The 27,969-nt window shown below is 60.9% G+C and overlaps 1 protein-coding gene across 1 annotated transcript; it reads right to left on the bottom strand.

Annotated features, from left to right (window-relative positions):
- Position 1: 1 nt before the first annotated feature.
- Positions 2 to 23,289, bottom strand: LOC144279920 (unconventional myosin-Ie-like). The gene is made up of 28 exons (XM_077841623.1): positions 23,146 to 23,289; positions 20,805 to 20,942; positions 18,806 to 18,895; positions 16,583 to 16,677; positions 15,699 to 15,786; positions 15,472 to 15,561; positions 14,596 to 14,727; positions 14,359 to 14,493; positions 13,084 to 13,216; positions 12,301 to 12,497; positions 11,919 to 11,999; positions 11,437 to 11,523; positions 10,711 to 10,797; positions 10,007 to 10,174; positions 9,390 to 9,475; positions 8,780 to 8,861; positions 8,057 to 8,163; positions 7,616 to 7,714; positions 6,921 to 7,065; positions 6,409 to 6,523; positions 4,928 to 5,097; positions 4,408 to 4,553; positions 4,014 to 4,160; positions 3,189 to 3,346; positions 2,871 to 2,951; positions 2,188 to 2,383; positions 1,497 to 1,678; positions 2 to 109 (listed from the first exon to the last, which is right to left on the bottom strand). Exons 1-28 carry the CDS (start codon positions 23,287 to 23,289, stop codon positions 33 to 35), a joined length of 3,456 nt encoding a protein of 1,151 aa, XP_077697749.1. The 3' UTR covers positions 2 to 32.
- Between the last annotated feature and the right edge of the window lie 4,680 nt (positions 23,290 to 27,969).

Below are 27,969 nucleotides of genomic sequence, written 5' to 3'. Positions count from 1 at the left end.
TCAGAATCGGAGCAATAAAGTTGGCACGGCCATCAGAGCTTTTCCACGTAGTTCCCTGGGAACAACCCTTCTTTCCCCCGTATCCTGCCCCGCCACCAGCCTGAGGGGTCTGAAAAGGAAAAGAGGGCAGGCAGCAGTCACGGCTGGCTGTACAGAGAGTTGTACCAAGAGCTGGTCTCAAAAACATGATGGGGCAGCAGCTGCTGCCATGTTATACCAAGAGCTGGTGCTTGGCGCAGTGTGAAGTACAGATAAAATGCTACCCAGGCAGCCTGGTAGTGATTTACACTCACCACAGTGCTCAGGCTGCGGGTACAGCCTGGGGAGAGATTGCTGATAGTAGGCACCTCTAACCCTGTAGTGAAAGACAGGAGGAGAGCCAGCAGCTAGAAGCAAGCTGCATGTTTTGAACCCTGAGGGATCTAAACACTATGCTCTAGTTCAAACAGGAATTTGGGCCTAGCATGACTTGAGTTGTGTTATCATAATGGTCCAGTAGAGCTTTAAGAGCTACACCCAGCACTTAGTGCACAAGGGCAGGGTCCCAGCTGGTCAGGCCTAGATCCTTAGAGGTACTGCGATGCCTACAGCTGATGCCACTGATAGGTTTCAGAGTAACAGCCGTGTTAGTCTCTCTTTGCAAAAAGAAAAGGAGTACTTGTGGCACCTTAGAGCCTAACCAATTTATCTGAGCATGAGCTTTCATGAGCGACAGCTCACTTCATCAGATGCATACTGTGGAATGCATCCGATTAAGTGAGCTGTCGCTCACGAAAGCTCATGCTCAAATAAATTGGTTAGTCTCTAAGGTGCCACAAGTACCTCTGATGTTTCTCAAAGCTGCAGCGTAACAGCCTAGGCCCAGGAGTATCCGCTAGCCACTGCTCAGAGCCCTCTCTCACAGCAGGGCCTGCACAACAGCGAGCCTGGCAGCTGCTTGGCATGGGGCTGACCTGGCTTAGGCACCAAACGCCAGGAGAAGGCTTGCAGCTGAAATTCCTGGGTGCCCGAGTTGGGGCCTGTCAGACAGCACCAGGCCAGCTGCTTGGGCATGCAAACCCCTCTCTTCAGCACGGCATTGCTGGGGGGCTGGCGTCTGCCCGTCCCTTCCTTAGCTTGGCCCATGCAGCGGCGAGGGTGCAGGGCCGAGGGCTCTAAGCTACATGTGCTCCCAGGACGGGCAAAGTTCTCGCTGGGGTGTGTTTTAACCTTGTTGGGCAGCATCTCTTCGCACTGACAAATTGAGGAGGCCCAGAGCCCTCCTGTGCCTAGGCTGCCCCTTCCGGGAAGGCACGTCCGTTACCCTAACCACTGGGGCTGTAGGTCAAGATCAACGCCTTAAGCCAGGTGGGTGAGACATTGGGATTTGGAGGCCGGAGTCCGGGCTCCAAATCCCCTTTGTGCCAGCCTAGTCACACCCCTCCTCTGCCCTTATTCTAACCACTCACCCACACTCCCTTGGAGGAGGGGTGAGCAGGCGGGGGGTGGCCGCTTACCTTCTCTAATGATTTCAATGTATTCGTCAGCGTTGAAGCTGAGCTCGTCTGTGTCCTGGGCATCGTAGGCGTAGAGGGCGCGGCACTGGGGCAGGCGCGGCTGGGGCTTTGGCTTGGGTTTGGGTTTGGCTCGGCCGCCTCCAGGGACAGGCTTGGCTTCTTTCGAGAGCCTCCGCTGCCAGCTAAGTTGAAGGGAGGAAGCGATCAGCCTGCAGGACCCAGGCACGGTCAGGCCTGGGCTCGTGCTTTAAACCCACAGGTGCTCCGGCAGAGCATTCCTGCAGCAGGGCCCTTAGGAACCAGGGCTCGCGCCGGGGGCAGGATCGGGGACCCCCAGGCTGAGCACCCCTGCCTGGCACCAGCACGGGGAAAGGCAGCGCCTCTCCCGTCCCTTCTGGACTGGACTAGCCCAGCCCAGCTCTGTGAGGCTGCCATCTAGCGGGTGCTAGGGGAAGCCAAAAACACAGCTCAGGAAAAGGCCACAGCTTGGGCAGGCAGGGGGCTGCTGAGCTCAGGCACCTGGTTTGCCCAGAGGAAAGGGGAGCGGGAGGCATTCGGGGCTGGAGTCTTCCTGCGCCCCTGGCTTCCACTGCCAGGCTGGGGCATCTGGGGGGAGGCTGCTGCTTGTCCGGTGCAGCTGGGGTTAACCCTTAGAGGGCCAGAGCCCCGCGAGGTGACCCCGGGCACTTACCCGGCCGCGCCCTGATCCGGCACATTCATGAAGTCTAGGTTGAGCTGGGCAGGTAAGGCTTTGGCCCTGGGGCTGGCTCCATGTCTGGGCAGGGTGGGCTGCTCCATGCTGCCCTGGCGGGCGACAGAGAGACGGTGCTGGAGAGGGGGCCGGGACCCAGGGCCGCTGCGCCGGCTGGCGTCACTCTTCTCTCTGCCTGGAAAGGAAGGGTGCGGGGAAGAATCACTTGGAGCCGAAGGAACCCAGGCATCCTGCATCTGGAACACAGAGGCCAGCCTGGACACGTGTGTGTGTGTGTGTATTAACCCTTTCATTTCTGGCACGTCCTGGGGCTTCCTATGCTGAATCTGGACCTCCCAACCTCTATTAACCCTTCCTGTGCCGTACAAGCAGATATCACTGACCAAGGGGAGGATGTGCCCCCATAGCCTTGAATACATGGCCCTGGGCAAAGTCCAGCTCTTGGGGGTGGCAGTGTGTGTGTGTCTATAGGCCCCCTTGGAAAGCAGCTGAGCTGGCCCTATGGGCAAGTTGACGGAGGCACCCTGTGGCCATATCTTCTCTTCCCCTCCCCCCCGCCATGGGGTAACGGATGGTACATGTGGGGCGATGGGATGCTTTGGACTCATCTGCCCCAGCGATCCCCCCCAGCCCACCCCCATGCTGCAAGAGGAGCCTTGTACCTGCCGCAGGGGGGTAGTTCCGGCCGGGGATGCTGCTGCTGTTCGGGTACCTGCTCTTCCTGGTGTCCCTCCGCGTGGGTCCTGCAGTGGGAACGACTGTGATTAGCCCTCCCTTGTGCTGGCCTCCCTCAGCTCCCTCCCTACAGGGCAGGGCTGTCCCCTGCAGCATCTTGCCCAGAGCTCTGTCTGATCGAGATCAAGTCCCATCCACAGCGGGACTCTGCCCCCTCCGGGCAGGTTTCCCCAGGGCCGAAGGAGAAAGCCAGCAGCTAGGGCTTGCTCCTTGCAGCCTGTTCCCCGCTGCCCACAGACACTCACGGGCGTTCCTGGGCAGCCCGGGCCCGATGCTGACGATCAGCACCTTCCCATTGTTCCGATGCAGCGCCACATCGCCCTGGCAAATCTGGAACTGGACCTGGCGGGAGCCCGCTGCCCCCCAGGGGCCCCAGCCGTCCTTCTTGACCTTGAACTCCAGCCTGGGGGAGGAGGGAGAGAGAAATCAGCTGAGAAATCGGAGGTTGAGATAAGCAAGAGGGAAAGCACTGGGCTCAGCACGACACCACAGGGCCCTGAGCATGGGGAGGGGGACAGGGAGCCAGGCACCGGCTCGAGGAAGTTTTGTGGCTTTGGATCCAGGCAGCCCTTGGTACTGGTACCAAGCAACCAGCAGCATATCACAAAGGTGAGTTGGAAGATCATGTGAGACCCAGTCCCCATCTCGAACCAGGGGCCTGCACTCAACCCAGGGGCAGGAATAAAACCCAGGAATCCTGACTCCAACCCTGCTTTAACCCATGACACCACACTCCCCTGCCAGAGCTGGCAATAGAACCCAGGAGTCCTGACACGCCCCGACTATCTTCCCTCCTTTAATTAGACCCCATTTTTAGACTGTAAGCTTCTTGGGACAGAAGCTGTCTCTTTGCTCTGTTTGTACAGTGCCTAGCGCCATGGGGTCATGGTCCATGGCTAGGGCTGCAAGGGGCTATGGTTCATAGGAATAGTTCCCTTCCTAGGGCTGAGAACGGAACCCAGGAGTCCGGGTTCTCCCAGCCCCCCCTCGCAACCTGCTAGTAATCAAACATCGCTGCCTGGGCCAGCTCTGCCCAGCGGGGCCCCCTGCTGGCGGCAGCGTGGACTCACTGGTTGCCGAACTTCACGGTCAGCTGCCGGCGGGTCCTCTCCTCGTAGCGCTTACAGAGCAGGCTCAGCAGCTCCGTCTTGAAGACGGACTCCAGGACGCTGTCGTACTGCGGCCCGTGGACGATGAGGAAGTCATCCTGCAAGGTGCTGCCGGGGTTGGGGGAAACAGAGGCTGTGTCAGACGCAAGACCAGGGGTGCCCCCACCAGGCTCTCTCCGAGGCTGGGGCCAGCTGCGGGCGGTGCCCAGGGACAGCTCAGGGCACCAGCCCCGCCCGGGGCAGGGGAGATGCATGAAGCAGAGCAGACTCCAGCCCCCGCTGCACCCGGGAGAGGGCCGGGCTGAACCAGCCCCCGGGGGCACCGGGCCTGCCAGGCCGGCCGACGGGCTCCTACCTCAGCGACACCGACTGGATCTTCTCCAGCTCCACCTGCCGCTTCAGCACCTCCTTGATCGTCCCCTTCTCGGGGCCCTGCTTCACCTTCTCCCGCCCGATGAGGTAGAGGAACCGGGGCGTCAGGATCAGGTCCCGCTTCACCGTCTGCGTGGGGGGAGAGGGGCTGAGCGGGGGGGGCCACTGGAGGGAGGCAGGCGCAATGGGGGGGAGCCAAGCGGGGGCATGGGGAGGTGGGGCAGGGAACGTGTGGGGGGCTGAGGGGGAGGTGGGGCAAGCCCAGCAGAGCCTGGGGGGCATGAGGGAGTGGGGAGGCAGCACCCATTGGCTCGTGGCCTGGCGTAGGATGGAGACAAGCGCGTGGGGCTGGGGGGGGGCAGGGCTGAGAGGAAATGGGGGAGCAGAGCTCGGCCCACAGGCAGGAAGAGGGAGGCTGGAGGTAGCCGAGCCTGGCCCTGGGGAAGCAGAGACCGGTCCTGCCGTGGGCAGCAGAGAGGGCAGCCGGGGGGCCCCGCGCTCACCTTGAAGCGCCGGTCGTACTTGGTGACGGTGTCGGCGAAGTCCACGCGCTCACGCCGGCCCACGAAGCGCCGCAGCTCGGGCCGGTTCTCCAGCCCGATGTAGTCGCCCACGAAGTTGCGGTTGAGGCTGTTGGGCCGGCGCTCCTTCTTGTTCAGCAGGAGGTTGGAGGCTTTGGGAGGGGGAGACGCGGGGGGGGGGGGGGGGGAGAGAGAGACTCGGAGTCAGACCTCATTAAACCTTGACGAGCGGGGGAGGGGTGAGCGTAGCCCCTTCCCTCCGCCCCAACTCTGACTCAGGCCTCGTCCGCACGGGGCCAGATTCTGGGGCAAGGCGGGGCCTGGATTCCAAGTGCCGGACTCCGGTCCCAGACGGGACCACGGTGACCAGCCAGTCTGACCACCGGCCAGAGCCCTGCCCTCGGCTAACTCCCAGAGCAGAGCTCAGAGAGCAACGGCCAATCTGGATTGAAAACCTGTCGGCGACACCGAATCCCCCGGCCCCTGGGGAAACTGATCCCAGAGTTCATTCCTCTCACGGCTAAAAACCCACGCTCGCTTCAGCTTCCAGCCCCTGGAGCGTGTTCGACCTTTCTCTGCTAGATTGAAGAGCCCGTTATTAAAGACAGGTAGGTAATTAGTGACTGGGATCCAGTTCCCCCTTATCCCTCTCTGTTAAGCTAAATCGATTGAGCTCCTGGAGTCTCTCACTCTAATCCCTGAATCCTCCTCGTGGCTCTTCTCTGGCCCCTCCCCAATTTACTAACCTCCTTCTCGAGGGGTGGGCACCAGAATTGGACTCTGACCTGGAGTCCTGCCCGGTCCAGCGGGGTGGGGGGGGGAACGGACGGATGGACTAATTTTGTTCCACAATCACTGATCTAGACAGCAATAGTGTGTTGGGGGGGGCAGTTTTCCTAGGATGGACAAGCCCTTCTGCCTTTGTCCCATGCATGGGCCCTCTCAGTACACCCAGCAACCGTTCGCCTGGAGCCCATCCCTTACCAACAGGAGCCGCCTCTACCCCAGCCTGAGAGCACGGGGGTCATGCCGGCTTCCCCAGGCCGGTGTGCGTGCACCCCCAGGGACAGCGATCAATGGAGGGGATGGCTGCATCGCTCAGTGGGGAAACCTCAGGCTCGCTGCCACCCGCAGGAGCAGAAAGAAGGAGGGACGGGCTTATGGGGACGACCCTGGGCAGGGCACTGCAGCTCCGGGCCTCAGTTTCCCCAACCGGAAAGTGAGGGCAATGCTCCGTCCTTTCTCCCAGCCTGGGTCTATTCAGTGCGTGAGGGCCAAGCTGCAGGAACTGGCTCCTGCCCTGTGTCCATGCAGCGCCAGGCCCATTGGGACCCTGCTCTCCATTCAGGCCTCTAGGCACTACTGTCATACACCTGATATCTACGCAACAGCTGGAGGTGGCCGGGCCGGATTCTGCTTTCCCCAGGGCTGGGCAATGGGGGGGGGGGGGGTGCGGGACCCACCTTCCTCCCTCATGCGGATGTACTTGCGCACGGCCACATGCTTGCGCCAGGCCTTCTGGATGACCCGGGCGTATCCGTCGTAACGCCGCTCCCGCATCTCCTCCAGCAGGAACAGCTGTGGGGGCAGGGAGCACCGGCTTAGGGGGGCTACCAGGGGATCCCCCCCACCCCCTTCCGCCGTGCACGCCAGACCCAGCCTCCCTAATCCCCAGCTGGGAGCCAGCCCCCTGCTCTGCAGAGTGACAATCCCACTCACCAACTCCAGGGCCCGTCCCCGCCGCAACTCCAGGGAGTGCCCCCATCGGCCTCTCCCCTCCCCCCGCTCACCAGCTTCAGGGACTCTCCGTCCCCAGGAGGTCAGCCCCCCTCACCAGCTCCAGGGACTGGGCCCCCCCATTGGTCCCTCCACTCACCAACCCTGGGGACTCCCCCGCTGCCCACTCAGGGGGTCAGCCCCCCTCCCCCTCTCACCAGCTCCAGGGACTGCCGCCCCCCCCCCCCCCCCGACTCACCGACTCTGGGGCCTTGATGAAGACCTTGCTCTGGCCCAGCTGGTACTGGTCTGGGTCCATGTTGACGGCACGTAGCAGGTGCACCACGCCCTGCTTCTCGTCCCCCCGCCAGGCCGGCCATGTCTCGGGGGTGAGGATGGCATACCTGGGGGGGAGAGGGGAGTTGTCCTAGGGGCTCAGTAAGCGAGCGGGCTGGAGGAGCTGCGGAGGGATGTCTCCCAGAGGCAGCAGCTGGCATTCTGCCCGCCAGGGGCAGCCCCCGGGGACCCAGCGAGATGGGGTGTGATGCAGGGAAACCCTGGCCTTGCCCCCGGCATGTTTCCTGGACCAGAGCCTCCCTGCTGAGCCCACGCAGCACCACAGAGACCACCAGAGCAGCCACCAGCCTCGTGGGCTGGCCCCCGGCGCTGGGATCAAACCGAGCCCACCGTACAAGCCTCTGCGCTGAGGGGCCCCAGACTCAGCCGCCGCTGACACGGAGCAGCCACAGGGGGCAGAGGTGACCCAGGGCCACTAAAGCAGCCACGGGCGGGGGGACCCCTGCGGCAGCATGGGCTCATACTTGCGTCCCTCCCGGTTCCCTGCTAGGGGGGACCCCGGCTCCTCTGCCCAGGGCCCCTTCCCCTAGCGCCTGCGGCAACGGACGGAGGCTTGTGCCCTGTCTCCTCCCCTGCCCAGGGGAGGGCGGCTCCTACCTCTGCAGGAATTTCTGGAAGACCCGCCGGTAGGCATAGCCGGCCCGGCGCACCCGGATGTTCTCCCGCAGGCCCAGGTATTCCACCTGGTGCTTCACCCTGGAGGAAGCCAGAGAGGGAGACAGGTAGGTCTGAGCAAGGAAGGGGTAACGAGACACCCGCTCCCCGACCCGTCTCCTCCTGGCTGGGCAGCAGACCCCGTCCATGTAGGGAGATGGGGTTCCAGCCACCCCCTGAGCTGGGGGCTGGAGGCATTCGGAGAGGCCGCCCGGCCCTACAGAGCAGGGAACCGTCTGGAAAGGAATGAAGGGGAAACGCCCCAGGGGCTGAGGGTGGAACAGCCGAAGCCTGGGAGTGAGGGGATTGGGGGGCAGAGGGCAGGGACAACAGCTGCCCAAGGGAGAAGGGCGGAGCAGCCCGGCCCCCGGCCCTGGTCCCCACCTGCTCTCCTCCCAGTCGCGGGGTCTCTTGGTCTCGTTGGGTTTGATGCAGCGGATGTAGTGGGGGGTACACTTCGTCAGGGTGCTCACCAGGTCATTCGCTTGTTTCTTCAAAGGAACAAATCAACTTAAGCCCCAAAAGATAGAGGTTCTCTATGGTAACTGGACCCCCCCCACTCCCCACCTTCATCCACCCCCCACCTGCCTTCATCCTTTAAATGGGGTCACAGCTAATACGGCTGCCAACTTAGGCACTCAGATACCAGGGTGATGGGCGGCCGGAGTACCCCTATGATGACAGACATCCCACTGCTACGAAAATAAAGCTCAGATCTGCTGTCCAATCTCTCAAACCCCACCCCCTTACTAAACGGCCCAGCCAGGGATCGCTGAAACGCAGCTGGCTCTGGGGTGGGGCGCGGCCACAGTCTGGCAGCGCTAGGCATCCTGTGTCCAATGAAAACTGCGGAGGGGTTGTGGGGGACAGTGGGAGATAAGACAGCTGAGCATCATTAGCCAAAAACCAGCCGAACGGTGGGGGGGGAATCTGCCGAGTGGAGCTGGACCGGAGCAGATTCACCAGCACCTGCCCCAGCCCCTCCAGAACAGGAGCCAGAATAATCCCCCGATGGCTCCAAGCAGCTATAGGGAGGCCTGGAGATGAAGCAGTGAGATTTCCACGAAGGAAAGGGACGGGGCTTCCCCCCCCAACCTCATCAGGTACCTTGATCTTGCTCCCGGCTGTGGTGGGGCGCCCTTTCTTCTCTGCGTTTATGTTCTCAGGAAAGAGGTCTTGGATGAAGGGGCTAAGGTGGGCAGAGAGGGAAATTAAGTCAGTGCCCTGTGGAGTGGGGAGGTTTGGGGAGGGACTGGGATATGGAGACTTTTGCCCTCTCTGTCACCAGCTGGAGGCCAGCACAGGAGCAACCCAGCATGGGACGAGTTTGTTGGGCCCCAGCTCAGCTCCAGGGGGATAATCGTCCACAGCACAAAACCCACTATGCTGTTCAGCCATCTCCACAGCAGCCTAGGCAGAGGGGCCAGGGACTCCCCCCCACACACACACCAAGGACCACCTCCAGGGCAGGGTTATTGTAACGGATACATAACCCAAAGCAATGAAAACGTTTAGCTCGTATCAGCGCCACGTCCTAAAGCAGCAGAGCCAGGGATAGAACCCAGGCGTCCTGGCTCCCAACCCTCCGCACTCGAACCACTTGCCCCCACTGCCCTCCCAGAGCTGGGAACAGAAACAAGGAGTCCGGACTCCCAGGCCCCCCTTGCTCTAACCACTGCCCTGCACTGCCCTCCCGACCCGGGGAAGTGGCACTCACAGCTCACTGCTCTGCATCAGCTCGATGAGGTCGGTGAAGAGCACGTCGCGGTTTCGCTCACAGAATCCCTCCACGTCGTAGGAGACCTGCGGCCGGCGAGCCGGGGTCTCAGGCAGCGGCCCAGGGAACAGCCTGGAGCCGGCGTGCTGGGGGGGCTCCCTCACACAGCCTCCCCATCACAGAGCCCATGTCCACCATCCCCCCCAGAGGGGCCCGGCCTGGAGCCAGGCCAGCCTCGGCCAGGGAGCGCCAAACTGGGCCAGGGGGAAAGGACACGCCAAAGGCCTAGAATACGCAGCTACTGGGGCGAAGCACCAGGTCCTCACCCCCCCTCCAATCCCACTCCCCAACTATGACAGCCCCCCTGCAACCCTGACCCCCTTTACCCTCCAACCCAGCCTCCCCTTCCACCCTAATCCACCCGCCCAGCCTCCCCCAGCACCCCCATATACCCCTCCACCTTAATTTACCCTACCAGCACCCCCACATCCCCCTCCCTGACCCCCCTATTCTACCCTGTCCCCAGCACCCCCTCCCTCTCCTTTTCCCCTCTACCCTAATGTATCCCTCCCCCACCCCACCCCTATCGCCCTCCCCAGGACCCCCCCCGCGCTGACCTTGCCGGCGTAGTGGTGGATGATGAAGCCCTTGTTCCAGCTGTTGAAGTGCTGGTGGGTGCCCACGGCCATCTGCAGCTTCTGCAGCAGGCTCTGGTCGGCGCCCTCGCCCTTGGCATGCATGGTGGCACACACATCGTCCAGGATGCTCATGAGCCCCGGTGGGTTCTGGGGGGGGTTGGGGGGGACGACACCAGATCGCTGAGCCAGGAGGGGGCGCCGCTTCCCAGCCCCTCCCGCTCCCAACGCAGGCCTGCAGGAGAGCCAGCATCTCCTCCCGGGCAGCTCTGGCGCTGCAATGAGGCAGGGTTTGGGGCTCGGTGCGGGGTCCCCCACAGCACTGAACAGACCCCGATTAAGGGAGAGGAACTGGGGGTACCCTTGGCTCCGGGGAGATCCCAATTAAGGGGCAGCTGGAGGGGGTCCCCCACATTGCTGGGAGCCCCTGATTAAGAAGGGGACTAGGAGAGGTCACCAGGGAGACCCCAGGTCACAGGGGAGACCCTGATTAAAGGGGGATCTGGGGGGGCAGAGCCCCCCACCAAGCTCAGATAGGGACAGGGGCAGTTATGGGGATCTAGGTTCCGCGGGGATCAGAGACTCAAGTCGGCAGGGGTCCCAGGCTTGCGGGAGGGGGTCACACAGGTTGTCTTCCCCCCCAGGCCGGAGGTGTTTGGAAGGGGGGAGCCCGGCCGCTCACTCACCACTTTGCTCTCGATCAGGTCACAGACGATTTTGTTGTTGAAATAATCGATGGCGTTCCAGCGAATCCCTTCCTGGATGTACTCCTCCTGGCGGGGGGGGACGGGAGGGAGACTGTTGTGAGGAGGGGCTGGGATCGAGGCAACCCCAGATCTTGTGTGGGAGCAGGGGTTGGGCTCTGCCCGTGTCCGAACTCCGGGGGGGGACGACCCCCAGCTGCAGGTCAGCCACAGGTGGTGGTAGTTGTGGGGGCCGGCCACCGCAGGCAGACACGAGCGCTTAGACTGCACAGCCCACAGAGGTTCCAACTCGGGCGGGGGCTGCGCTATGCCACCGAAGGGCCCAGTAGGCAACAGGCGGGAAGGGAAACTGAGGCACAAAGAGGGGAAGGATCTTGCCCAGGGTCAATGGCAGAGCTGGGAACAGCACCCAGGGCCCTGGGCCCCAGCCCAGTGCCTCGTCCACTGGGCCACGCTGCCTCGCAACCCCATTGGCTGAGCTCCTCCACCCACCCCACACCAGCTCCTCCCTCTGCCCCTCATCTGTCCCCTCCCCCACCCCCTCATCTGTCCCCCCATCTGTCCCCTCTCCCACCCCACCCCCTGCTCCTCCCCCACCCCATCCCCCCCCTTATCCAACCCCTGACTCTCATCTGCCCCCACCCCCACCCCACTACCTGTTCCTCCCCCTGCCCCCTCCCTTTACCCTCCTCATCCCCTGCCCCTCACCTGCTCTGCCTTGAGCGTGAGCTCGATGAAAATCTGTTGCAGCTTCTCATTCACAAAGTTGATGCAGAATTGCTCAAAGCCGTTTTTCTGCGCGGGGGCGAGGGGGGGAGAGAGACAGACCCGTCAGGCACCCGGGGTCCCCGCTGGGCAGGGCCGTGCTGGCATGGAGGGGCAGAGCGTCACCAAAGGGGGCTCTGGCTCGCTCAGAGCAGCGGAAGGGAGTGTCAGAGAGAGCTGAGACAGGCCGAGGCCCTGGAGCAGCCACGGGGCATCCTTGGCACCCAGCTCACGTGCCGTTTGTCACCTTCCCCCGGCCCCCAGCCCCTGAGGGAGAAGGGGTTTGCAAATGGCTGGTGGAGCGGGGATCCCAAAGTGTTTCTCCTCTTCTGCTGGCCCTAGCCCCCTAATGCTGGGGAGCCAGGTGGGGACCTAGGAACCCGAAAGCCCAGGAAGGTCTCTCTCGCGCCCCTGCCCCGCGGTACCTGGAAGATCTCGAAGCCGTATATGTCCAGCACCCCAACGTTATACTCCTCGTAGTCCTTCTGCATCGCTTTGTTGACAGCCTGGGGGCAGAGCAGAGAAAGGCGGGGGTGGGAATTCAGGGTCTTGCCTGGAAAATTAGAGGCCAAAACTCCAGCCCCCCTTGTGTGGTGGGGTGACAGAGACCTGGAAGGGTCACTGGTTGTGGGGATGAAGTGGGGTTAAGGGTGATCAGATACCAGGCCACCAGAGAGAGAGCAGGTGGGGCCCGGCAGCTGAGCTGGGCTGCTCAACACCGGGTCTAGAGGGTTCGAGGCGCCCCCCTGCTCCCGGCTGAAGGGAGCTGGGGGGCCAGGGCTGGGGCCCCCGGGGCGGGTGACTCACGTCCACCAGGTAGTCAAAGAGCCGGGAGTAGAGCGCCTTGGCGAGGGCGTCCCGGGTGAAGCTGGCCTGCTCGGCGTTGAGCGTCACGTCGATCACCTCCGACTTGCCGCCCCACCGGCTGTCCATCTTGCGGCTGGTCAGCTTCTCCTTGAGCCGGCCCTGGTCGACGCCCAGGAGGTAGGAGGGGAAAGCCAGGACTGGGGAGGGCGAGGATAAGGGGGGAGGGTATCAGGGGCAACACCCCAACCCCGTCTGCCTCTCAGCATGGCTCCCCCCTTTCTCCCCAACCCCGGCTGCTGGATTTGCCTCCCCTCACCCCACCTGCCTTCAAGGTGGGTGGGGTATCGGCCTCCTCGGCGCCCGCACATCCAGAGGGGCCGGTAGAGCCGCATCCCCATGGGACCCTCCTCCCCAGAGGGAGAGGATGGGAGCAGGGAAGGAAACAGGAGAAGGTGGGGCCCCCCAAAGGATGGAGGCAGATCCATGGGGCACACAAGCCAGGCCCCACCCCAGCATCAGGTGCCTGACTGACCCCCCCACTCCAGATCCACTCTGAGCCAGATCCTGACAGGGACGCCCCAACCCCAAGCCAGGCCCCGAAGGGGGCTCCCCCCAGGCCCCGAGCCAGGCTGTGACACCCCACCAGACGCCAACGCAGGCCCTGATGGGGACCCCCCTACACCCATCCCTGAGCCAGGCCTGACGGACCCCCCCACTCCAGATCCACTCTGAGCCAGGTCCCAATAGGGACCCCCATCCCAGTGCCCCCTGCCCCCCACTCACAGTCCTCGCTCTCCACGGCAGCGTAGTTGCCCTCCTCCCGGAAGCTGATGTTGCCCAGGTGAAGGATCCCGGCCACGATCTGCAGCACCAGGGCCTGCTCCTCCCCGGAGAGCCCCACCACCTCCATGGCCGTCTGGGGACCAGGAGCAGGGGGAGGTGTCAGGCTGGGAATGGGGGCTGGGCGCGACGGGGGGATGGGAGCTCAGGGGCCCAGGATGGGGAGTTGGGGGGGGCACCAGGATGGGGGTTGGGGGATGGGGAACAGCTGGGGTTTGGGGCTCTATGGTGGCAGAAGTGGGGGGCAGCAAGATGTGGGTTAGGGGATGAGGCACTGAGATGGAGGGGCACCAGGAAGAGGTTGGGGGCACTGTGATGGGGGTGTTGGGGGGGAGCAGGAAGTGGGTTGGGGGATGGGGGCACTGAGATGGAGGGGCACTAGGAAGAGGTTGGGGGCACTGTGATGGGGGTGGCGGGGGGGGGAGTAGGAAGTGGGTTGGGGGATGGGGGCACTAGGAAGAGGTTGGAGGCACTGTGATGGGGGTGGCGGGGGGGGGAGCAGGAAGTGGGTTGGAGGATGGGGGCACTGAGATGGAGGGGCACCAGGAAGAGGTTGGGGGCACTGTGATGGGGGTGGCGGGGGGGGAGCAGGAAGTGGGTTGGGGGATGGGGGCACTGAGATGGAGGGGCACCAGAAAGAGGTTGGGGGCACTGTGATGGGGGTGGCGAGGGGGGAGCAGGAAGTGGGTTGGGGGATAGGGGCACCAGGAAGAGGTTGGGGGCACTGTGATGGGGGTGTTGGGGGGGAGCAGGAAGTGGGTTGGGGGATGGGGGCACTGAGATGGAGGGGCACCAGGAAGAGGTTGGGGGCACTGTGATGGGGGTGGCCGGGGGGGGGAGCAGGAAGTGGGTTGGGGGATGGGGGCACTGAGATGGAGGGGCACCAGGAAGAGGTTGGGGGCACTGTGATGGGGGTGGCCGGGGGGGGGAGCAGGAAGTGGGTTGGGGGATGGGGGCACTGAGATGGAGGGGCACCAGGAAGAGGTTGGGGGCACTGTGATGGGGGTGGCCGGGGGGGGGAGCAGGAAGTGGGTTGGGGGATGGGGGCACTGAGATGGAGGGGCACCAGGAAGAGGTTGGGGGCACTGTGATGGGGGTGGGGCAGCAGGAAGTGGGTTGGGGGATGGGGGCAGCAGGATGGGGGGGGCTGGGGACACCATGGGGGGACGTGAGCTCCTTGCACCGCTCTGGCTGTGTAAACCCCCGCTCGCCCCGTACCCGTGTCTCGTGGAACTCCTGCCGGTCGTCCATGTCATCCACCTTGTAGCTCGCCGACTGGTTGAGGTAGTAATAATAATCCGGGTTGGTGATACCCAGGTTCTCCCGCTGCTCCGGGGAGGCTCCCTCCAGCAGCTGGGCAGGGAGAGAGGACAGAGGCCGGAGGGGTCATGTGTTGGTTGGCGGGGGGGGGGGGGGGGGGAGGCCGCGCAGCACAGACCCTGCCCCCCCACGCACCTGGTAGTAGACGTGGAAGCTCCTCTCGCCGGGGTTCTGGCTCACTACCCGCGACTTCTCCAGCAGGAAGTTGGAGATCTTGCCCCCGTCGGGCTCCCCGCCACGGCTGAACTGGATCTCGAAGTACTTGCCCTGGGGCGGGAGGGGAGGCCAGGTGAGCCGGACCCCCTGGCTAGGTCCCCACAGCAGAGACACCACCCCCAGAGCACCCCCCACCCGGGACGTGCTCGAGACCCCGGAGCCTAATGACAGCAATGCCCCATGCGGCAAAGAGTTCATCTGGCCTCCTCCCTCGCTGAGCAGGATCCGGTGGTCAAGCCAACTCCTGGGAGCCAGGACTCCTGGGTTCTGTCCCCAGCTCTGGGAGGGGAGTGGGGGCTAGTGGTTAGCGTGTGGCGGGGGAAGAGCCAGAACTCCTGGGTTCAATTCCCAGCTCTGGGAGGGCAGTGGGAGCTAGTGGGTTGGGGGAGGCTGGGAGCCAGGACTCCTGGGTTCTGTTCCAGAAGAGGAGTGGGGGCCAGTGGTTTAGAGTGGGGGGTCTGGGAGTCAGGATTCCTGGGTTTTGTTCCCAGCTCTGGGAGGGGAGTGGGGTCTAGCGGCTTTTGCAGGAGGAAACTGGGAGCCCGCTGGGCTCCACTCCCAGCTCTGCCACGGACGCATTGCAACAGGTCCCTTTCCCTCTCTGTGCCTCAGTTCCCCCATCATAAAGTGCAGCTAATGGCACTAAGCTGCAGGGAGGGGTTGCGAGGCTGCGCGGGTTAGTGGCTGTGAAGCGCTCAGCGATGGCCGGCTGCAGGGGGCAGGCTGTCTGCCAGGCCCCGGCAGGCGCTGCCGAACGCCCCAGTCAGGAGGGACTGGCGAAGCCCAGGCACTCACGAAGCGGCTGGAGTTGTTGTTGCGTACGGTCTTGGCGTTTCCAAAGGCCTCCAGGAGCGGGTTGGATTTCAGGATGATGTCCTTGACATGCTGCGGGGGAAGCAGAGCGCTCGGTAGATGGGGCCGTCGGCTCCGGCCCTCCGGGAACCCCCAGCCCAACTGCTCCCAGCCAGCCCAGGCTCCCGGATCCCCACTGCTTCCCCCCGCCCTGTCACGCCCTGTGGCACCTGCACTTTGGGGCCCCCGCCGGACACCTTGGAGATGTAGCTCATGATGAATTTGGCCGCCACGGTCTTGCCAGCACCGCTCTCCCCGCTGCAAGAGAGAAGGGTGAACGCTGGCTTCTCCGCCCCGCCAGGGAGAACACCCCACCCTAGCCCGGCCCCTTCTGGAGGTCAGGGAGCCTGGGAGGAGAAGCTGGTTGGTTGCATCTACGTTTTCCTGTCCTGCTCAAAGCCAGACAGTGACTCTCCTTTAAAGGAGGCAGGATGGCCCAGTGGTCAGGGCACCAGCCTCGAACTCGGGAGCCCCGGGCTCAGCTCTCTGCTCCATCAGTCTCTTAGCTTCTCTCAGTTCCTCAGATGCCCGTCTGTAGCCTGCAGGGAACAGTCCTGCCCCACGGGGGGGTTATTAGGATAAATACGGTAACAACTGGGGGGCGCTCAGGTACTCTGGTAACAAGGCAGAGACAGAGCTTCCTCCCCGAATATGGGCGAGGAGGGTGGGTGTTGGGACCCGCCCCAGCAGGCATCAGCTCCTGCCTGGCGTCCATACCCACCCTGCAGGAACTGCAGGACCGTGCCTCAATTTCCCCATCAGTAAAATGTAGAGACCGACACTAGGTTGTCATGGGGGGAGGAGGGGGCTTTCCCAGCAGTCTCTGCCATTGCGCTGGAGGGCTACAGCCAGCCAGACACAGAGCCACGCCACGCTGGCACCCCCCGTGTGTGACCTGGCCATCAGACCTTAGAACTAGAACTTGGCACATGCCAAGATGTGGACCCTGCATCTGCCCCCCTCCCCTTCTGGGCTCCAGATGTGGACCCTGCTTCTGCCCCCTCCCTCCCTCTTGCCCTAGTGGATTCTGCCCCTCTTCTCGGCTCCGCCCTACCTGATGATGACGCACTGGTTCTCCCCGTCGATCAGCATGTTGCGGTACATGTTATCGGCCAGGGCATAGATGTGGGGCGGGTTCTCGTACTGGGCCTGCAACCAACACACAGGCAGGAGAGTCCGTTATTCCACCGTGCAGGACAATTGTACACAGGGAGGTGGCAGGGGAGGAGACAGGGCTAGGCTGAAACCCCCTTCAACTCATCACACTGGTGAGCCAAGCCAGGAGGCGACCCCAGCTCTCTAGTTATTTGTCTTGGGTGGCACTGGGGGGCCCCCGTTGCGGTGGGGAGGCTGTACAAACACAGTGAACACAGTTCCTGCCCCAAAGAACTTACAGTCCATGTCAGAGCGCCAGGGACCTTTGGTTCCCATCGTTCCACCCGCTCTGGTGAGCGCTTGGCAAACAAAACGCACAAGAGACTTGCTAAGGGCTTAAGGGACACAGTGACCTCGAAATGACACAGGGCTTAGGGGGCAGAGGACGAGGTCTCCCAAATCATGCTATCCCGTTGCCTTCCTCCCAAGGATCTAAAAAAACACTTCACAGACATTAATTAACCCTTCCAGGGATGGTAGATCAGTGCCACCCCTATTTCACAGATGGGGAAACTGAGGCTCGGCACGGGGAAATGACTTGCGCAAGGTCAGCGGCTGAGCTGGGAAGAGAACCCAGGAGTCTTGTGTCAGCCTCCCCGCACATCCCTTGGCCAGCCTAGACCCCTGCGTCCCTGGAAACAGCCTTGTTGGGAACTAGTGGGCTGATCTAGCCAGCTCTCCCCGGGCCTCTCGCAAAGCCGTTGGTTAGATCTCCGTCTCAGCACCTCCACAGCTACGCCGGGGGATAGCGCCTGCCTCGGATCCGTCCACAGATCTCAAGCCCCGAGCCGCACCCTTGGAGAGGAGATGCCAGCAGATCAGGAGCGTGGCGGGAGCACGGTCCCCTTGCAGGGGCTCAGCACTCTGCTGTGAACGCCGCGGCAATGGGGCCCGGACCACAACGGCTCTTAGGACAGTAACAAGGCTGCAGGGTTTTCAGGAGGGGAATCGGGAACTGCAGTGAACATAGGGCGGCTGCCGCTGAAACAGCAAAGAAATTGGAGCACCGGACGCCTCTTTGGGATCTAGCTAGGACGCCAAGCAGGGAAGGTCTCTGCACCTGCCACTAGGGGGCAGGCTGGGAGCAAGGCAGCTCCCGTGGGGAGGGGAGATGGGGTGCTGCAGGCGGATCCAGTTGCTGATCTCACCTTGGGAGCGGGGCGTGGATCACACATGGCCCCTCGGCATCCCGGCAGCAGGGCAGGGCTCCCAGCTGGAAATTCCTGCCTGGGTGACTCACCAGCTTCAGGAATTATCTTCCCCTCCCAAGGGCAGAAGGGGCCTTTCCCAGCCGGGATTCACTCCCGGGGCTCCCTGTGGGTCACCCCGCGGCATGCACCCCCTCGCAGGCCAGGCACTGATGGGGAAACCCTTCTTCAAACTACAGCCAACCCTTTTAGCCAAGCCAGGCTTAACCAACGTTTTCACTCAGCATACGCCCGGGGATGTGCCTGGAGCCTGCTCCAGGAGACACCAGAGCTGGGCGGCCCTGGGCTGGCTGCTGAAGAGTGGCGTCCTATCAGCAATCTCGTCCCCCCGGAGGTACTTACAGACGGAGATCATATTGTGATCCTTTTCTTTGGTAAACTAAATAGATTAACTCCCTCCCTAGAAGGCAGGTTTTCTAGATATTGAATAATTCTTCTAGCTGTTTTCTGAACTTTCTCCTATTTGCCAACAGCCAGTTGGAAGTGTGGGCCCCAGAACTGGACACAGTAATGGTCTCCCACATGCCGCATACGCTATATGCCCATTTACCCAAACTGCCACATTACCCACCTCCCTTCCTTGTCCCCCAGAATGAGATACAAGATACACTCACGCTGTGGGACAAGGGCAGGATCCAGACAATGTGAAGGTCTGGATAACAGGGCAGAGATCTACAGCTGTGGGGGAGGCCAGCCTGATGTTGAATGGCTCCTGCCATCTCCATGATCTGAATCAAATCCATGTCCCCACACCCTGCTATTTGATAATTACCCTGTATAGAGGTACCCCTGCTCCCACTCGACAGCCCCTGCTGCAGGGAGGGGGTCACAGGGAAACTGGAACCCCCGGTGGGATGTTTTGGAGGCCGTTTCCCCACTTACTCCCCGGCCCGCCCCGGCCTGCCATTACTCACGGCTCCCTGGTACATGTCAATCTCGCGATCGGTGAAGTAGGGCAGCTGTTTGAAAGGGTTGACGGAGATGAGGACCGGTCCGATGTACGTCTGGGGTTTCCGAGATAAGGATCGACCAGCGACAATAGGAAGTGGAAGGAGCAATGGAAAAGAACCCAGCGTTCTTCAGAACCCGATCCAGAGCCACCAGTCCCACACAGCCCACCCCGTATTTAAAGGGCCACACAGGTTACTACATAAAATCACAATCACCCCCCCATCGATTCCGCACAACAGCAGACACACGGACATTGCTACCTGCCGGTAAATTGTGCACCATGTCTCTTTCTAGGGTAATAGCCTACTACCTCTTACCAGCTAACAGAATTCCCCCTTTCACTCAAGTGGTGGAGGGACATGCTGTGGTGGGTTCAGTCCCACACAAGGGGTCATTACAACCTCACAGCAACCTGTGCATTATAAACGCCCATCAGGCAGATGTACCTGACAAGCAAGAGCCCCTGCATTTACAATTAAACTTCCTACCTGGCCATTAATAAAAGCACCCAGGATTATTCAACATACAGAAGAAATTTGCAGCATCTCTGTTACTCATCCCCATCAATGCAGGTTGATCACCCCCCGCCCTTCCACTCCACTTTCCTCCTTTGGAGCAGTGAGATCGGCTCCCAATTTGCGTTTGCTCCTAGTCAGTTTCATTATCCAGTCCCCAGGCTCAAGACTGTGGTGTGTGTTTGTGGCACAGCGGAAACTAAGAGGTCCAGCAGGAAGGGGACTAAGGAGAGACCTGGATCCAGGCTGAGATTAGGAGTAGAGCTGGATGGAAAGTTTTCGACCAGTTTTCATCGGAAAACACCATCTACTCAAAATTGAAGGGGTTTTTTTTGCACAGTCATCTCAATTTCCATTAAGTCCCATTTGGGGGGAGGGTTTGAGCATTGGCCTGCTAAACCCAGGGTTGTGAGTTCAATCCTTGAGGGGGCCGTTTGGGATCTGGGGCAAAAATTGGGGATTGGTCCTGCTTTGAACAGGGGGTTGGACTAGATGACCTCCTGAGGTCCCTTCCAACCCTGATATTCTATGATTCTGTGAAGTCTCATGAAAAAAATTGGAAAATGTTTCAAAAATCTCAAACCTGTCCTGTCTGGACTTTTTCAGAAAAGTTCCAATTTTTCGTTTCAGAATGACAGTCGAGTTTGAAATTTTCTCTATTTTATCTTTAAAAAGTAAAAGGGTCAAAACCGACATGAAACGTTTTCATTGACCCCAAATGATTTTTTTTTCCTTCAGAATTTCGTTTTGCAATTTTTTTTGAAATTTTGGCTTTTCATCGTAATTCGGGATGAAACAAAACCCTGAAACCTCCAAATTTTTCATGAGACAGAAAATCTGTTTTCCAACCAGCTCTAATTAGGGGATTCTCTGAGTAAAATACTGAATTTGGTCCCGTCCATCCATCAAGGCAGCACGGATTAGGGATAGTTTCTGAATAAGCACTCAGGATGCCTGAGTTCTATTTCTGTCTCTACAGCCCTACTGGGTGACTTCGGGCATTTACATTCCTGCTCTGTGACTCAGTTTCCCCTCCTCACCTTTTGTCTATCATGCCTATTCAAACTATGAGCTCTCCTGGGCAGGGACTGTCTCTCACTCTGCGGCTCTGCCTGGGCCCAGCCCAACAGGGCTCTGATCTCACTGGGGCCGCTACCAAGAGACAAATTATACTAATAATCCGTCACGATACTGATATGATCATTAAAAGCATCTCACTGATGCCTGAGACCCCTAGATTGCTCCATGTGTTATCCTGGCAATGGGCTGACCCAGAACCAGCCAATCCTGGGGGAGCTGGGGCTTGACCCCCACCCCCATTTCCCAATTATCCCCATGCAGTTTTGCAAACTGCTGTCCCTTTGGGCCAGGGAGCAATCGGCGTTTCCCCCCACCCCGAGTTCCCGGCGTCGCCCTCCCTTCTTCCGGCCTGGCCCGGTCAGGATACGAAGATGTAATCATCCAGGAAGCGCTTCTTGAGGTTCTCCACGATGGCGTCCTCGCTGATCTTGGCCAGCAGCACCATGTCGTCCACCCCGCTGTGCTTAACATTCTGCGCCTGCCAATGGTAGCGCTCCTTGCTGCCCTGCGCGGGGAGGGGAACACAACGGGACAGGTCACAGGACTGGCAAAGCTCAGGCCGGGGGGGCCCAGGGGAAGCCAGTGCTCAGCAAACACGGTGCCCTCGGCTGCCTCTGTCGGGTTCCGCTCCAGACAGGGAGGGGATGGCTTCGGGCTGCTAAGCTGGTGGTTTGGGCCGTGAGAGTCCGGCACCAGGCTGGCAATCAGGGGATCTAGGTTCATAGACAGCCTGGGAGAGTCACATGATCTCTCTGGGCCTTGGTTTCCCATCCATAAAACAGGGATCCCCTTCTCCGGCTTCGTCTGTCTCAATCACGGGCTCTGCGGGACAGGAACGGTCTCTGTGTCTGTGCAGCGCCTGGCCCAGTGGAGCCCCAATCTCATCTGGGTCTTCTATTCTCTGTATTACGGTAGCGCCAGGGCACCCCAGTCACAGACCAGAAACCCACTGTGCTAGGCCCAGTAGATTACTTATTAGGTATATTACGGTAGCCCCTAGGAGCCAATCATGGACCAGGATCCCATGGTGCTAGGCACTGTACATTATTTATTAGGTGTATTACAGTAACACTTAGGAGCCCCAGTCATGAACCAGGACGGCATGGCACTAGGCGTTCTATGTTATTCATTAGGTGTATTACAGTTGCGCCTAGGAGCTGAGTCACAGACCAGGACCACAGAGTGCTAGGCGCTGTACAAATACAGACCGGACTGTCCCTGCCCCAAAGGCTGTGCAGCGTAGATGCTATCGTGAAAGCCAAAGCCTTGTCTGGTCTCCACGAGTACTCAAGACCCCTTGGCCCTCTGCCGTTTTCCCAGGGCCCTAAGGCCAAACTCCTCTGCCTCATCCTACGTGACTGGCCGTGCTCCACCCTAGAAGAGGCTGCATGATGCCCGGGTGTCTGTAGCTTATAGAGACACATGCAGGACGACGACGTTACAAAGACCAAGAGGATGTAAGGCTATGATCAGCCTCTGCCTTAGCACCAAGGCACGACCTGCGTGTGTATGTGTGTGTGTGTGTCTCTCTCTCTCTCACACACACACAAAAATTTATCTCGTTTTAGCAAGACTTTGGGGTCTCGCCCTCCATCCGGCACCAACAAAGAACTCCGCTCTCTCTTTTCCTTCTTCTGGCCAGGAATTCCCATCGTCTTGCCAGCCCCAGGGGTTCAAAAACCAGGAGCTGAGCCCACAAAAATCATGAGATTGGCTTTAAAATAATGGGATTTAATAAACAAAGAAATGCTGGGCCATGTTTTCTGAGCCTTTAGAGAGTTTTGCTTCCAAGTTTTTCTGCATAAGCACGGGGGCCAGAAACCTGCCTTTAGAAAAGAAATAAATTGAAGCTCAGATTCTCAAGCGCTCATATGACTCCAGGAGCCAGGACTTGAAGAAAAACTAACCATATATTGCAATACGCATGGTAAAATGGCAAAAGTTGGCAACCCTGCAAGTGCTGTATCCCGAACTTGGTGCATGGCTCTGGGCAAGTCACCCCCCTCTCCCTCCATGGGTGTGCCTCAGTTTCCCCACCTATACCATAGCAAAGGTGCTACTGACCCTCCTTTGCAGAGGCTGCTGCAGCCCTGCCAGGTGTTGTTAACAACCCGAGTGCAGCATGAGGGTTTGACTTTCCCCTCTCTGCCAATCTCCATTATTAATCGACAGAGACGCTTTGCCCTTGATTTCAGCTGGGAGAGAAACTGACCCAGACGGATGGAAACAGAATCCTCCCGGCAGTGCAAACTGCTCACAATCTAGTGGTTTTGCCCAGTGGGCAGGGAAGGCTGGGATGTAGGGTAGTGGCAAAGGGAACCGCAATTTTTGCCCCCCTGGGTTAACAGCTAGGAGGATCCGGAGTACCCCAGGATGAGATGCGAGGGAGGGGGGAAGAGAGAGTGAGCGTGTGTGTGTGTTGTTTGGGCTATGTGTGTGCACACGACTGCCCCCCACAAAAACAAACAACCCACAATCCACTTCTCCCCCCTACACTTCCTCGCTGCATCAGCACAGAAGATGGGTGGCTCTGCCCTGCCCCGCCCCCTCCCCAGGCCGGGTGACTGCGATCACACCCCCCATCCCCGCTCTGAGCCAGCGAGGAAACTTCAGACAGGCTCCTGGCTGTTGCCAAGCGCTCCGTCCCCCGGCCCACTCAGACAATGCCAGCGGCCAGTTGCTATGCGACCGATGCCGGTGGCACTCACGGAGGGAAGGGATGGCAGCGAGAGGAGGGGCAGCGCGGGGGGAACGCTGCAGAGGCTCCGGTCAAGGCTAGGATGATGCTCTCCTTGGGGGTGCTTGACCGGGCCACCCCGGCCTGCATGGAGCAGGGTCAGACAGCCGGGCATGATCGCTGCTTGCTACTCTGATCATAGCTGTGGTGCTGGCGGCCCTCCCGCAGTATTGGGGGGGGGGTTAATTCAATCCCCAGCTCCCCGAGTCACGTGAGATTCTGTTTCCTTTAAGAAAACCCAAGTTTCTTATTTGTCCCCCATCTCCATAGCATCTAAACACCTCACACTCTTCAGTGTGTCTACCCTCCCAGCCCCCCAGGAGGCAGGGCAGCGCGCTTATCCCCATTGTACAGAGGGGAAGACTGTGGCACAAAGTGACTGATTCAAGGTTAGTCAGTGACAGAGCAAGGCATTGAACCCAGGACTCCTGAGGCCGAGGCTGGCACCCGAACCACGGAGCCCTCCCACCTCCCTGTGGAAAGCTTGGCACGAGGCCTGAAGGCTCAAGGAGCCGGCGGCAAATAAAAAGAAACCCAACGTTTATTTTTATTTTTTTTTTTAAATCTGCAGAACCTTTACAGCCAATCTGGTGATTTGCGGGGAGCGACCCCTGGTGCATGAACGCTTGGGAGTGACCCCTGCCTCGTTCTCCCCATGTGCTGCCCCAGCTCTAGAGCATGCGGAGTAAATAGGGGGAACAAATATGACCTATTTGGATGGTGGCAGGGCCCATGGGCGCTCGGTGCCAGCCAAAGGGGGAGCAGACAGAGAGGCCCTGCCGCAGATACCACAAACCGAGAGCTCGTCGGGGGGAGGGGATATAAACCCTTGGGGGCACTGGCCAAGCACTAGTTCCGCTCTGCCCCAAAGGCTGGGACGGGTCTCAAGGCCAAGCTGGGCCGGGGCACAGAAAGCGTCTAAGGCGGATAAGACTTGAACGCACGGCAGGGCTGGGAGCGGACGCGATTAGCTTCGCTCTCCCACGGGGAGGACAGCGTGCAGCAGTCCAAAGTTGGGGGACCCCTGCCCTAATTAAAGGGGGGGTTGGAAAAGTCGCCCCGGGGTGGGCTAGCCCGGCACCGCGGGGTTCCTCTGAGCCAGCTGGTGCCAGCCGCCACCAGAGGGGGGAGACTGGGCTGGGTGGAGCTGTGGGCCGACAGTGCCTGAGTTTGCTCTGCTCTTGTCCTAAATTTAAGGGGTCAGCTCGTTGGGGCAGGGAGCAGCCCCGTTCCGATCCCAGCCCGGATGGGGCCAGGGCAGGCAGGGCCCTCCCAGGGTGGTCTGAGCTCAGAGAGCTGCTCAGAACACTTGCTGCCCCAGGATGGATTTTGCTCCTCAATCCAGAGCACCCCGGCTTCCCCGAGCGGCAGCATATGCCTGGCATGTGGGCAGGGCTGGTGGAAGGGCCTTCGTGCCACCACGGAGCGGGGCAGGTAGCTGGTGAGACCCCAGGGCTAGTGACTGTATCTAGTGATGTCAGCCCTACCACCCCTTTGCCGCATAACGAGCCCGTGGCCTGGCCACCGGTGGGTAGGACGCTTCGGTGACAGTGTACCAGCCTCCCCAAGCGAGGAGGGCGTCTCAAGCCGGGCCCACCCCCGTGGGCAATCTGGAGCTCTGGCCATGTTAAGTCTCAGCAGGCCTGTGAGAAGGGAAGTGCTATTGCCAGGCTGCCAAGGGGGAAACTGAGGCATGCAGGAAGGAAGTGACTCACTTGCACGAGGTTCTAATGTGAGTCAGTGGCAGAGCCAGGAAAAGAACTACGGGCCCTTATTCTCGGCTCAGCGTTCTAACCACTCAACCACACTTCCTACCCACAGGCAGGAAATGAACCCAGGAGTCCTGATTTCCAGACCCCCAGCCTCCACCACCAGACCCCTCACCCTCAAAGCAGGGACTAGACCTCAAGGAGTCCTGCCACCCTGTCCCTCCCTGCTCTAACCACTAAACCACGCTGCATTCCTACTGCCTCACCCTTTTCAGCGTCTCCACTCCCTCAGCCAAGAGCCAGCCCCGTATCATATGGTTGTGAAACTGCCTTCTCCAGTGGCGTTATTCATTAACCCGAGCTGGGCGTGTGGGCAAGATCCCAGACCGGCTCAGGAAAACTCCCAGGAGAACTTCACTGCACTCCAAGGAATGCATCATGTGCCACCCTGAACGTCCCACAGCGTCCCTGAATTTCAGAGCGGCTCCACGCCTCACGTCCACACAGCCGCGAATGCAAGCCTGCCTACCCGGGGACGCAATGCCGAGAAGGGCTCAGCCACAATAGCACCTTGCTTCAGCCTCTGTGGGTTACTAACCCCAGCAAAACCCCACACCTTGGGGAGGTCCTACAACAGGGCCAATCCTGCTACAAGGATTAACGAAAGGCAGCATGGTCCAGTGAGTAGAGCGCAGGGCTGGGCCTCAGGACACCTGGGTTCTGTTCCTGACTCTGGCCTGCTGGGTGATTTTGGGCAAGTCCCACCTGTGCTCTGTGCCTCGGTTTCCCCTCCCACCCTGTGTCTGTCTGGAACTATTTGTCATCTTGCTGCTGTAGCGTCTAGAAGCCATGGTGCCAGGGACTGTACAGACTTTCCCTGTCCCAAAGGGTTTAGAACCTAACGACATCTGTGCGATCTCAGTTGGGAGTGGGGTGTGCAGCACCTGGCACGATGGGGGGCGGGGAGGGTATGACCGAATTTTGGTTGGGGTTTGTGCATGAGCATCACGGGGCCCAATCTCAGTTGGGGGGAGGGGGTCTCTGCAGGGTCCCACATAATGAGGGCCCTGATCTTGGCTGGGGGAGGGGAGGCTGTGCAGACCCTGGCCTGACAGGGGCCCGGCCCGATCTCAGTTAGGGTCAGCGCAGGGCCCGGCCCGACGGGGGGGGCCCGATCTCACTTAGGGTCTGCGCAGGGCCCGGCCCAATGAGGAGTCCCCCAATCTCAATCGGGACATTCACATGCTACCATAATCCACGTCACAAGCCACGTGGCCGTTTGTGACAGTCACGTCCCGCTCCCTTTCCGAACCTGACACGCTCGACGTCACGGGACGCGCTCGCCCCGCTGCAGGCAGGGACGTGCAAAGGGTGCCCCGGTGGCGGGGCTGTCGGAGGGGGAACCAGGCAGGCTTTGGAAGAGCAGCGGGATTTCACTGGCACAGGACTAGCTATGGCAATTCACGCCCGGCTCACGGAGACGGAGCTGCCCCCGCTAGCCAGCAAGGGCAGCGTGAGAGCGAGGAACCGGGGGCCGGGACAAACGCATCCATTGTTTGAGGCACTGGGCTCGCTATGGGCAGCGTTATCCCCGCATGGCCGGGCACTGCCCGAGCCAGGATCTTGGCAGCTCTGGGGTACAGCACGTCATCTCGGCCGGGGGGGTCTGAAAGCCAGGCCTCTGCTACCAGGCCAAGGTTTGCCCCAGCTCGTGTATGTTATAATGGCCCCACCCAGACCCATCAGTTCGCTGTGCGTGGGGGTGGAGGGGTTTAGGGCAAGATCTGGCCCCCTGAGTGCCCCCTCAGGGCACCCACCCACATTCCCATCCTCCCATTATACATGCACACCCCCACTCCCAGCAGGCATGACCCCAGTGCCCCCCCTAGCAGACACATGCTCCTGCCCCTTCCAATGCACGGGCGTGCCCACACACGCCGCCCCCCTCCCCCCCCCACACACACACACACGCTGCTCCCAGCTCCTCCAGCACACGGCACGGCATCCCCACAAACACAGCGCCAGACCCAGCCGGCTCTGCCACACCCGCCCCCCGGCTAACAGGGGGCCAGGGCTGCCCCCAAAGGGCCCAGCCGGGAGGAAGGGGGGATCCCTCCATCAGGGCCCGGGAGGCTGCAGCTAAGCATAGCCCCGGCAGGAGGAACTGGGCTGAATCACGGCCCCGGGCCAGACATTTCGGCGTGGGAGGCTGCTGGCATGTGGCTCCACAGGCCTGATCCTGCCCCAGGGGCCCCGGCCCGGTGGGGCCTACAGGGCTCCCCCGGCTGCACAAAGACCGGGGAAGGGAGCAGGATGAAGGATGAACCAGCCTGGTGCAGCTGGGGGGCGGGGGCAGGAATTGATGGTCAGGCTGGAGGCGAGGAGCCTGATCCTGTGGTGCTGTGAAACACGCCCCTCCCTGATCTTAGCAGAGACGCCCCTACCCCACAGCGCCCCACAACCCCCTCCCCACACTGCCACACCACCCCCTTACACCACAGCACCCCGCAACCCCCTCCCCACACAGCCCCACACAGCACCTACCCCCTCCCCATGCCACCCGTGACCCCCTTCCCCATACCGCCCCCTTCCCCATGCCACCCCCTTCTCCAAGGCACCCCAGGGAGACAGGCTCCTCTGTGAGGAGCTAGGGACCAGCAACATCACTGACGGGCCTGGCTTGGTCTGAGGCTCTCAAATTGCCTCACCACGCCAGGTAGAGAAACCGAGGCCCAGGGACTGCCCACCCCTCAGGTCACAGTGACAGATTGGGGAAAAAAAACCCAGGAGTCCTGGCTCCCAGCCCCCTGCTCTATCCCCATTCCCCTCCCATCCCCACTCCAGGCTCTAATCAGCAGAGATGACTGTCGCACACACGCATTAATCACACTCTATTAATAGATTCCCAGTGACCCGCTGGGCGCAGCCGCCTACCAGAGCAGAGCCGCTCCACGGACGGCTTGGAGGGGAAGCCTGTTCCGCACACAGGATTGAAGCCAGCAGGGTCCATGCTCACCATCCACCCCAGTGGGTCTCAGCCAGGACCACAGGCCCTGGTAGCCAGCATCCTGCTGGGACCCCCCACC

The sequence above is a fragment of the Eretmochelys imbricata genome, chromosome 24 (assembly GCF_965152235.1).
Source record: "Eretmochelys imbricata isolate rEreImb1 chromosome 24, rEreImb1.hap1, whole genome shotgun sequence".
Classification (NCBI taxonomy): Eukaryota; Metazoa; Chordata; order Testudines; family Cheloniidae; genus Eretmochelys; species Eretmochelys imbricata.
The sequence above is the reverse complement of the archived record's forward strand: the minus strand, read 5'-3'. Positions and strand labels throughout refer to the sequence as shown.

Excerpts from the sequence above, each read along its gene's own strand:
- LOC144279920 (XM_077841623.1), bottom strand. The coding sequence starts at position 23,289 with ATGCCCGGCTGTCTGACCCTGCTCCATGCAGGCCGGGGTGGCCCGGTC. Across the intron at positions 11,524-11,918 it reads ACGGCTTCGAGATCTTCCAG|AAAAACGGCTTTGAGCAATT; the intron begins GTACCGCGGGGC and ends GCCCCCGCGCAG. Across the intron at positions 110-1,496 it reads CATTGAAATCATTAGAGAAG|ACCCCTCAGGCTGGTGGCGG; the intron begins GTAAGCGGCCAC and ends TTTCCTTTTCAG.